This window comes from Hydra vulgaris, chromosome 05, assembly GCF_038396675.1.
Source record: "Hydra vulgaris chromosome 05, alternate assembly HydraT2T_AEP".
NCBI classification, from domain to species: Eukaryota; Metazoa; Cnidaria; class Hydrozoa; order Anthoathecata; family Hydridae; genus Hydra; species Hydra vulgaris.
In genome coordinates this window covers 15,554,786-15,566,930 of record NC_088924.1, presented here as the reverse complement: position 1 = coordinate 15,566,930, position 12,145 = coordinate 15,554,786, and the positions used below count along the sequence as shown (strand labels likewise).

Genomic DNA, 12,145 nt, shown 5'->3' with positions numbered 1-12,145 from the left:
TCGCATGACTGGAGCTAGAAAAATTCGTGGCTAGGTACATCTATCAGATAAGATTTTAAATTTATCAAAATTGCTAATAAATCTTACTACCGAAATGGGCAATGATATTTACTTAATCGCTAATGCATTTGGCTGAGGTTAGACGCATAATCTTTGGCTCTCTTTGCGCTAAGTGCGTACAATCGAGATGTTTAAAAAAGTTTTATTAAAGCCGCTTTAATAAAGTAGGGCATGAAATTTCTCGACCCGAGTTTTATCGAGAACACTCATGCTTGTTGAGTCTTTTTCTTGAAACCTGTTATGATCAATTAAAATCACATTAAGGTGAAACAATTTCGGCAAATCTTTACCGAAACGCGTTCCGTCTTGAACTCGTTAATGAAAAGCCAGCAGGAGTTATTTAGCGAATGCAAAAAATGGCTTGCCCGATGGCGATCGTTGAGCTATTGATAATAGTATTATCATTTTATAATGAAATTATAATTTTTGCTCGCCGAATTTAACAAAGTTGGCGAGAAAAAAGGAGAACAGGGCGAAAAAGGTGAAAAGATGAAGTAGGAGATACGGCGAGATAGTACGTAGGTATGACCCTCCGAGCCTTTTTCAAAAAACTCCAGGAGCATCAACTTGGACGCTTACAGCACATAATGAAAAAGCGTGGCTATGTGATTGTGAAACAAAAAAGTTTGACCAAGTTGCTTCTAAAAATATATAAGAAACCCTCGTAAAGCACAAGATAATATTTCAGGGTCATGCGATGTACCAAAATCACTATCAAGCCGTAAGAAATGTATTTTGGAATGAACTTATTTCAATTAGTCTATTCCAGACAACAATTATTCCAGTTAGCCATTTCCAGAAATAACTTTCATTTTGGTTAGATTGGTTTTTAACAACAACCAAGCTGAATAAAAGAATTTAAAATACAAAACTTTGAATAAAAATGCAAACTGCAGAGCCATTTCCAAAGCAAGAGCTATAAACGAGACAGTCTTTTAAAAAAAACTTTTAAATAACTGATTTAAATAGATTTAATAATAATAAAATAATAATAATAATAATAATGAAATTATTAAAATCAAGATTAATTTAAAAAAAAAAAAAAAAACTAAAGTTAAAAAAGTAAAAGTAGTTAACTGATAATTGATAACTTTTCATAACCGCAACAGCCGTTTATTTTAATTTATTTAATATAGCGAATTTAGTAGGGTGGTTCAAAAAAGCACACTTAAATTTTAAATGATATGGTCGATTGTGAAGAAAAGTGTCTTGATGTTATTTCATCATATAAAGGAAATAAATAAGTTCTTTTTTTTTTCAGTAAATTTTTGTAACTTTTTTTACTTTAAATTTTCAAAAAAGTTTATCCTAATTAGCAACCAGACAATCTCTAATGGACTTATTATAAAAGGACAAAAATAGACTTCGACAAAGCACTAATTGCAACAATTTTAATTACAACTATCAAAAATGAATTGTCTATAAAAAATGTTTGTCTTTCTAGACAATCATTTGAAAAACGGACACTAAATGAACAATCTCGATTTTTTAATGAGGTATAGAAGATCTATTTAATATATAATTTGGACTTATAACGAGTAATTAAATTTTCACTGCAGCATCGTTTCAAAAACTGAAAACGAGCACAAAATTAAAAATACAATTTTTCTAACAGAAGTTCATTTTTTAATTTTTTGTCCAGCGTGTGCTGTTGATTAAAAAGTTAATGTCTATTTAAAAACCTCAAAATGGACTATTTTGTGCTCAATTGAAGTTCATTAATTACTCAGTTCAGTTGTTTTTCAATTCTCAGTGAATGTGTGTGAAAATTTATTTTTAAAATGCCCTCTCCAGTTTGGGATTACTTCAAAAAAGTTGAAGGTAAGTTTATCATTTAAAAAATTTTCCTTAGTCACTAAAATCTTTATCACCTTCAATAAAATTATCTTAAAAATATGTGATCAAGGAGTTGTCCTTTATAAAATGTGGATTAGTAAGTAGAAGATTCCAATAGGTGTTAAAATTTATTTAGGTTTGTGAATAAAACAATAGTGAAAAAGAAAAATGTTTTTTACTTTCATTTTATTGATGAATATGTACGCAAGTTTTAAACAATAATTAATCATGGGCAATGATCGTCATTTGGAGTTTTGATGTCATTTCAATATTTTTTTAATATTATAAATTTACTACATAACAATCTTCAAATAATACGGTAATGAAAGATTTCTGGTTTTATGAAATCAAGTAAATTTAGACAAAATTATAGACACCAAATAGACAAAAAATTATGCTTTGTAGACTTATGAAGTGAAAATTATTTTTTAACTGAGTAATCTTAGGACACCATCAAAAATTTGATAGACACAACAAGGACAAAAAATTAAACATTTGTTGTGTCCATTACAACATACAGAATTGTCTATGTCTGTGTTGTAAGTCTATCCATAGACTAGTCTGGTTACTAATCCTAATAGCGTGAGAGCGACGAGTTTATAACATTTATACATACATTTTTTTTAACATTTTACACTAAAATTATGTTTATTAACAAATCCCATATGTCATGCAATAATCTCTTAGTGTTCAAAAATTATGACCATATAAATTTTGAGCAACATCCCCAATTATATAGGGGATTTAAAATATTATCTTTAATTATTTAGACATTCTGTAATGCAGTGGTTGATTTTGAATTTTTATAATTTTTAATTTTTCTAAATTTGCTGTTACAAACAATTACTTTTCTTTTGTAAAATATACAAATGGCGGGGGCAAGAAAAAGGCAAAAATAGTCTCATCGCCAACCCGCTAAGTATCAGTTAGGGATCGCCGGTTACAGTATACGGTATACTAACTATACGGTAAACTTTACCGTATATTTGGTATACTGAATTTTAGTATACCATTTAGTATACCTATATACTTTTATTTATGAAAGATTTATGGACTGAATAGATAATTTAATAATTGTATTTTCCTTATGTATTAAATAGCTATACTATATTTATTGAATTATCATAATAAAAGAGTTATTACAAATGTATTTATTAACTTGTCGTCTCTGTCTGTTTGTTTGTCTGTGAACATCAAATCTTGCAATCAATCTTTGAGTCACTTCTTGATGATAGACTTTCTTCAAATTTTGCATACATACTCTTGCTTGATGACAACACAATATTCAATAACTAGTCTTGTAATTAGTCAATTAATTTAGTTAATTTTGATTTAGTTTATTTTTTATATGAAAAAAAGAATAATAACTTTTAAAATAAGTATATTTATTGGTTTCAAATTTATACTCGAGTCTAGCGTAAATGGATAAGGCATTGACTTAGTAAGCGGAATGTCTGTAGATTGAGACCCGCATATTCTTAAACTTTTTTGTTTTTTTACACACGCATACATCCGAATTTTAATAAAACGAAACTGTAATACCAGAAAAAATTGATTGCAAAATTAGTGTTTTATTAACATATAAAAGCATTAGGTTTTAAAAATTCGTTTTTAACTTTACTTGTTTAATTTTTTTTTTTCATAATTTTTTATTTTAGTTTGTTAAATTGTTATTTCGTTATACTAATAAATTTTTATACCACGCTGTTTGTGCTGGTCATAACTTTAAATCTCTTAAAATATTGTATATAATAAAACTCAGATCTCTGAAAATGAGTTTTTTTAATAAATGTTTTTGTGCGTTTTATTATAATATTTAATATAAGTTTTATTATACACTGAGGCATATTCGTTTAGACGCATCAATTTTTTTCTCTTTATCTTAATTTTTTTCTATGTATTGTCAACTGATATGCATGCAAGTTATTATCAAAATAATTGTTGTGTTGTGGGCTAATAAAAACCACAAAAAAATTTTTTCTATGTGTCTTTATTAACATGAGAGTATGTTTGATATACAAAAGCACATTTTTAAATTGGAATATATCTATAGACGCAATCAGGTTAATAACGGTAATTATTGATTTTTAATCACTTTTACACAAATAAATTGATAAATTTTAGTGTAATTTGATCTTTTGCTCTGCCAGTATTATTTTTATTGCATTTTACAAAATGTCTAAAGGAAAGTATTTGACAGATGCTGAAAAAATTCAAATTAATTTATATCGTGGCTCAGAAATCTCACCAGCACTCTCTATACGAGAAATAGCAAGAAAAATTGGAAGATCTGACCATGTTGTACGAAACTACATTGCAAAAGGTGACAATTACGGTGTAAAAAAAGCAACAAACGGCAACAAAGTATTAACAAATCGGCAAATTAATCGAATTTGCTTCGAAGCAACCAAAAATAAATTGAATGCAACACAAATAAAGGATAAATTATTACTGCCTGTCACCAATAAACATGTTGCACATATTCTACGTACAACACCAAACGTAAAGTGGAAGAAACCACACCAAAAACCAATGTTAAAAAAACACCATAAAATTGCTAGATTACAGTTTGCTAAAAACCATATGCATTGAACTCATGAGTGGCAAAACGTAATATTTTCAGATGAAAAAAAGTTCAATTTAGATGGTCCGGACTCTTACAGTTGTTATTGGCATGATCTAAGAGGAATAAATGACCCACAAACAAAACGAAATTATGGAGGAGGAAGTTTAATGGTTTGGGGCGGATTTTCTTATTCAGGAAAATTGGCTCTGTGTTGTGGTTTACCTAAAATGAACTCGATAAAGTATACAGAAATGTTGGATGATGTTCTCATAACTTATATGGATGAAAACATGGACGATAATGCCATATTTCAGTAAGATAATGCTGCAATTCACACTTCTAGGCATTCTATGAAATGGTTTAAAGACCACATTATCCCAATTCTCGAATGGCCAGCTTGTAGCCCGGACTTAAATCCAATCGAGAACGTGTGGGGAATGCTATCAAGAAAAGTTTATGACGCTAAAGCAGCCGGACACCAATTTAAAACTGTTACGGAGTTAAAGTGTAAAATCCTTGAAGCATGGTCCCAGTTGGATCAAACTACACTTCAACAACTAGTGGAGTCAATGAAAGGCAGAATTTTTGAGGTGATCCAGTGTAATGGAGGACATACGCATTACTAATTTCCATCTTTTAATGTCAAAAATATGACTGCGTCTATAGATATATTCCAATTTAAAAATGTACTTTTGTATATCAAACATACTCTCATGTTAATAAAGACACATAGAAAAATTTTTTGTGTGATTTTTATTAGCCCACAACACAACAATTATTTTGATAATAACTTGCATGCATATCAGTTGACAATTCATAGAAAAAAATTAAGACAAAGAGAAAAAAATTGATGCGTTTAAACGAATATGCCTCAGTGTATACAATATTTTCAGAGTTTTTACTGTTTACCTCTAGAGGTAAACAGTAAAAACTTTTTTATAAACAATAATACGGTTTCACCAAAAAAAAAGGTTTTGTTTACGGTATACTTTACTGTTTACTTTTCGGTATACTATACGGTAAACTGTATACTAAATTTTTAGTATACCGTAAACTAGCGATCCCTAGTATCAGTACATAATAAAGTCATTAAAAACTTGTCATTAAAAATTGATGATCGTGTGTTTTTCTGAAGTTTAAGATTAATAGACCGGGTGAATAAAAAAGAGCAATTGCTTTTACTCAGCGTTTTTGGAGTAATTGCTCAACTTTAGGTGAATAAAAATTTAGAGCAATTGCTTTTTTTTCGCGAAATCATTTACATATGAGCTTTTGCTTAAATGTTTAGCGATTGCTCACATATGAGAAAAGCGCGTGAATAAAAAAGCTACAACTAAAAAAACAGCGAGCAATTGCTTCTAATTTTACGAGCACCTATATTAGTTGCTTTTTTATTTTTTTTTTGATAATTAGACATGGATTTTATTATTTTACTACTATATTTTACTATTTTTTGTATATATATATATATATATATATATATATATATATATATATATATATATATATATATATATATATATATATATATATATATTTACGTTATGCATTTAGTTATAATTATACTAGCACGTTTTTGACACAATTGTTTTTTGGAATTTAATTTTTAGGATTCATTATCGAAATTGCAAATTTCGAAAATTTTCGATTAAAACGGTACCGAAATACTTTTTTTTTTCAAAATCTATAAAAACTTATGAAAATAATCGAACTAGCCAAATTAATTTCGGAAATAAAAAAGGAGTTTCGAAATGTAAAATTAATTTTGAAGTAAAAAATTGAACTTCGAAAACTGAAATTAATTTCGAAAGAAAAATCAGAATTTCGAAAAGTGAAATTAACTTCGAAAAAAAAAAGTGTATTTCGAAAACTGAAATTAATTTCGAAAGAAAAATCAGAATTTCGAAATGTGAAATTAACTTCGAAAAAAAAAAGTGGATTTCGAAAAGTGAAATTAATTTCGAAAGATAAAAAAGACTTTCGAAAAGTGAAAAAAAAAGTGAAAAGAAAATAAATACTGGAAAGAAAACAACTTGTCATTAATTAAGCTGTTTGTAAAAAAGCTCATCAGATAAACAAAAAAGAATACAAGTGCTTTAAGTTACTAAGAATTATCAGTGAAAACAAATTTCAGTTCAATTCGAACTCTTTTAACATTATTTGATAAAGAAATGTTTTTCATTATTTGTTTTCTTTAATAAAAACTAACTGCTTCAATAAGTTCGGCACCAGCCGGTTCCGTAGCTCCGTATCTATTAAACCGGTTGAACTAAATAAACATTCTGATGGTACCGATGTCGCTGGAACTGAAAATATTACCCGTGCAATTTGTGTCAAAACCGGGAACAATTTTTGATTAGCTTGGAAAAATTAGATGGCACTATTTTCGTAGCTCTGAAAGTATTGCAGACTGTAATCGTTTATTTCTTTTTCCAGTTTATCATTGTTTTCAATTAAATGACAACATGATTTATCTGTTACAAGTTCAATTAAGTTGATTGGCTTTCGTCTTTTGCTGTTAACGAAAGTAGTAGTATTTGCAAACGGTGGCGTTGACGATTGCTGAAATGTTTTTATGGTATTGTCAGTTGAGCTGTTTGATGAGTTTAAAGTGTTATTTAAACAATTGTTTCAATTGTTATATCGATTTCTTCGGATTCTTTTAAATGCATTTCATAAATGTTTTTCTAAACATTTTTGCCTTTGTAATGCATTAATATCTATCGATATCATTTTTGATAAACTCAAATTTACGAAACTTGAAATCAAGAAAAGTAGCTGCTATTATTATTATTATTATTATTATTATTGTTATTATTATTATTATTATTATTATTATTATTATTATTATTATTATTATTATTAGTATTATTATTATTATGTATTTCGCCGATAAGAAAAGTTTACAAGTTTATGCAACACAAATATATAAATACATGGCTGGGGCAAGAAGAAGACAAGTTCTGTCTTATCACCAAGCCCCTTTAAATAAAAATGTCAATAATAAAAATACAAAACAAAGTAACTCGTTAAATAAATGTTAAACAAAACATTGCGTTAAAATAAAATAACGATAAATAAAAACTAAAAAACATTTTACGTTATATTACAGTGTAATATATCCAAAAGTATACGAAGATTTTTTAGTTAATTATTTTAATTAAATTATTTTTTTCCTAACTGGTTTTAGATTTATAAACCTTTTGAATTTAAATCATAAAATAACAGATAATACACGAACAACAAACAAACAAACAAACAAAAAAAAACATTTTTAAAAACATTTTTAGTATCTTAATGTGTCTTTTATAAATGTAAAGTTTATTATATCAGATAAAAAACAACGTCATAATGTACAAATTGAAATGTATACAGAATATATAATTAAACCATATTTATAAAGAAATAGACAAACGTGATTACTCCTAATCAAAGGCTTCAGAAAAATTTTAATTCGTTGTCATTTATTAAAAGCTTTTGCTTAAGTTTGTTTTTAGATTAAGAAGAAATAGTTTTTAACTCATTATTTATTAGCATGTTTCATAGTTTAGGACCTCTGTTAGCAATTGAGAACTTAGTAACAGAGTAATAGGTTTTAGGTTGAACATAATTGTTTTCTGAAAATCGTGTTGGGTATAGATTATATATTTTTTCCAAAAAAGAGTTAAATAAAATAGGTGCTATTTTTTTATTAACTTTGAACATAAAAATAAGAATTCGATAAAGATTTAGTTGAAATACGTTGAGAATATTAAATTTAATGAATAGAGGTTTAGTGTGTGAGAAACGATCTACATTTCCAATAATTCTTAAAGCATGCTTTTGTTTAATTAATAGTTTATTTATTTTAGTTACGTTAGTGCTACACCAGGCAACGTTTGCATAACTTAGGTAGCTATGAATAAATGAAAAATAAATGTATTTTAAACAGGTTTGATTTAATAACTGCTTAGCTTTGTAAAGTAGACCAATATTTTTCGAAATTTTATTTTGAATTATATTTATGTGCTCCTTCCAACTCACATTTTCATCAATAACAACACCAAGAAATAACAATGAACGCTCTCTTATTATACAAGAGTTATTTACAACTAACATTGGAAGATTTAATGGGATGAGTCTCTTTTCATGAAGATGATGGAAGAAAGTATATTTTGTTTTTTTTATGTTTATGGATAACTAGCTGGAGTTACCCGGCGTTGCCCGGGCCAATATTTAAAAGTAAATGAGCATCTGGAACTTTGTTATACTAATTTTGGGCTATGCACAGTAAGATTGTGCAATATTTTTTAGTGTTGCACAATAATCCCACAAAATGTGACCCTGTTGGTTGAAGCTATGAAATAACTGAAAGACATTAAGGAAGAAAAAGACATTTTGTTTATTTTCCATTTAAAAACAACAAATTAAGAATTTCCAAAAGAACATTTACTCAAATTTTTCAATTAAATTGTTCTCTCACACTGGAAAAAAAAAGTTGAACATGTTACAAAAGTTAAATCATGGGTAATTTCTTCACATTGGATTGTTATTGTTTTCTTTTAATAGGACTTCTTTAAAGATGATTTCTTTCACTGAAGAGCCTTCTGATAGACAATGTTCTTGGTTTTTTATACTGGAGTCAAAATGAAAAGATTTCGTGGAGATCCAACTCTGGAGCATGCAACATAGGGCTGGCCGTGAGAAAAGCAGGGTTGTTCCAAATTGATGCCAGCCACTTTGAGTGACTGTCCCTGCGCTTTGTTAATGGTCATGGCAAAAGCCAGCCTGACTGGAAACTGGAGGCGCTTGAAACTGAATGGGAGGTTATTGGGAATCATTGGAATTCTTGGAATGAAGACATTCTCACCTTTGCCACATTCAGTCAGTATAGTTGCTTCAATCAAGTTTGAAAGGATAGCTTTGATGATGAGTCGAGTTCCATTGCAGAGCTTGGGACTGTCGAGGTTGCGAAGGAGAATGATTGGTGCTCCAACTTTCAGGTGAAGAATGTGAGGAGGACATTCAGATGGTTTTAAAGAGTTCAGAAATTCTGTTGGATAGTTGACAGCTTCACTGGGGTCCATAACCATGTCAATGGAGTTGTAGGACTTTTCATTGCCTGGGAGCATTTTCTGGATCTGCATATTGATCTTGGTGACAGACTCATTTTTGGGAGTCAGAATAGCTCTCTCACAGATCCAGTCATGTCTGGTGAAACTCTGCTGGATGTTGGGAAACACCTAGACAATGAGTTCCTCTGCAGAATCCACCCGTGTGCAAAAGTTGGCAGGGAATTTAATGAGCCCTGTCTGCACATCAACTGGTGCCTCACCATTGCCCAAGGCAAGGAGCTGATTGGAAAAGGCTCCTGCTGACAGATCACCAGACAACTTTACCCTCATGTTTGTTGTCAAATGAAGTGTTCTGACACTCCTCCACAGGTAGGAAGCTTTTAGGTTTTGCCAAATTGCACGGCTGAGGCTGCAGAGCCACACTGGATCCCATTTTTGGGCCCCCCTGACCCCGGGGGTCGGGGTACGGGGTCAAAACCCAGCTAAGAACCTTCTCCCCCTCGAGGACTACCCCCATGCCAAATTTCATCGAGATCGGTCCGGTGGTTTGGATTTCTATAGAGAAAAAACAAACAAACACACACACATTGCCCTTTATATATATTAAGATTTATTTGCTATAAACCATTCACATAGTTTTGCAAGCTCTTTGTTTACTGTTTCAAATAAAGAATTAATATCCTTATCAGAATAAAACAAGTTGGTGTCGTCTGCAATAGGATTGAATTTAAGATACTTGAAAATTTATTTAAGTCATTTATATAAATGAGGAATAAAAGGGGCCGTAAAATTGATCCTTGTGGGACGCCGCAGGATATTGTCGCTAAATCCGTTTTACTATCATTAAACGAGATGTACTGTTTCCTGTTTGCTAGATAACTTTTAAACCATGCTAAGTTAAAATTTATGATACCATAATTTTTAAGTTTGTGCAGGAGAATATTATGATCCACTGTATCAAAAGCCTTACTTAGATCAATAAAGACGCCTAAAGTAAATTTGTTTTCATCAAAAGCTTTAAATATTTCGTGTACTAGATGAATGATTGCATGACCGGTTGAATGGCCAGATTTAAACCCAAATTGTTTATCGTAAAGAATTTTATTATTAGTTAAAAAAGAAAACAGTCTGTTATACATAACACGTTCTAAAATCTTGGAAAAGCAGGTAAGAATTGAGATTGGTCTGTAGTTTGAGACATCAGAAGGATCACCTGTTTTATAGATTGGTGTAACCTTTGCACATTTTAAGTTTTCAGGAAAAACTCCGTGTTTTAAAGTGTTAAAAAAAAAAAAAATTAAAAATATGTAAAAGTGGTATTTTTATAAAACTTATTGATTTAATAATGACAATACTACTGACATCATCAGCACCCGAACTTTTATTAGGTTTGAGTAAAGAAATTGAGTTTAATAATTCATCTTCTGTAAGTTCATGATTAGACATGACAGATTTATTTGGTGTTAGGTATGAACGAAAGTTTGTCTGAGATGGTCTTTTTTTAGAGGCTAAATTCGAACCTACATTAACAAAAAAGTTATTAAGTGTTTCTGCAACTAATGAATTATTAACGATTAAGTTATTATTAATTTTAAGATTAGTTGGAAGTGCATTTTGGTCCAGATTTTTCTTGCCAATTACCTCTTTAATAATGCTCCATGTTTTTTGTGTACTGTTGCTTTTCTTTAATTTTTCAGAATAATAGTTTTTTTTTGAGCGTTTTAGAACAGATTCAAATAACGTTTATAACTTTTATAAGTAGTTTCATTTACCAAAGTTCTTTTTTTAAGAAACTTACAATATAATCGTTGTTTAATTTTGGAAGATATAAGGATTCCCTTCGTTATCCATGGGTTTAAAAGCGTTTTCAATTTGACTAATTTAGTAATTTTAGGGAATGCTTCATTATAATGAGTAAGAAATTCAGTTAAGAAGATTTCGTAGGCTTCATTGGCATTTTGATTTTTTAGCGTCTCGTTCCAATTTACACACGATATAAGATAATGAAAATATTTTATGGATGTATCGTTTATAATTTGTGTTGTAACTTTTTTTTTATAAGCATCAGGCTGAATGCATTTATTTGATATTATAAAAATTGGAAAGTGATCCGGAATGTCCGTTATAAATATTCCAGTTTTAATTTTTGTATTGATAAATTCATTAGTTATAATTTGGTCTATTGACGTTGCACTACCGCTAGTCACACGCGTAGGTTTATTTATTATTGGAATGTATCCACTTTGAAAAATGACTTTAAAGAATTTATTCGTTTGTTTATTTGCGTCATAATCCAAAATATTAAGGTTAATGTCACCCACGAAATGAACACTTTTATTCAAATTCAATTTATTTTCAATTAAATTTTTAATGTGATCTTTAAACGCATTAATATTTCCTGATGGTTGTCTGTATAATGCATGCACGACAATGTTTTTTGAGGCTTTATTAATGATTTCCACACATAATGACTCATAATCATTTGTGATTGAACTTAAATTTGAATTAAATTTGAATAATAATGAATTCTTAATAAACATACATAAACCCCCGCCTTCCTTGCCCAGGTCTCTAATTTGGTGGACTACATTGTAATTGGGTATTTGGAAATAAGAATCGTTCTCAACAT

At 29.4% G+C, this 12,145-nt stretch overlaps 1 protein-coding gene across 1 annotated transcript; it reads right to left on the bottom strand.

The window, feature by feature from the left end:
- Nucleotides 1-9,072: 9,072 nt before the first annotated feature.
- On the bottom strand, nucleotides 9,073-9,573 carry LOC136080202 (ATP-dependent DNA helicase PIF6-like). Its single transcript, XM_065796816.1, has one exon. The coding sequence runs from the start codon at nucleotides 9,571-9,573 to the stop codon at nucleotides 9,073-9,075; it is 501 nt and encodes a 166-aa protein (XP_065652888.1).
- Between the last annotated feature and the right edge of the window lie 2,572 nt (nucleotides 9,574-12,145).

What these genes read in the sequence shown, in the direction of transcription:
- LOC136080202 (XM_065796816.1), bottom strand. Translation starts at nt 9,573, where the DNA reads ATGCTCCCAGGCAATGAAAAGTCCTACAACTCCATTGACATGGTTATG.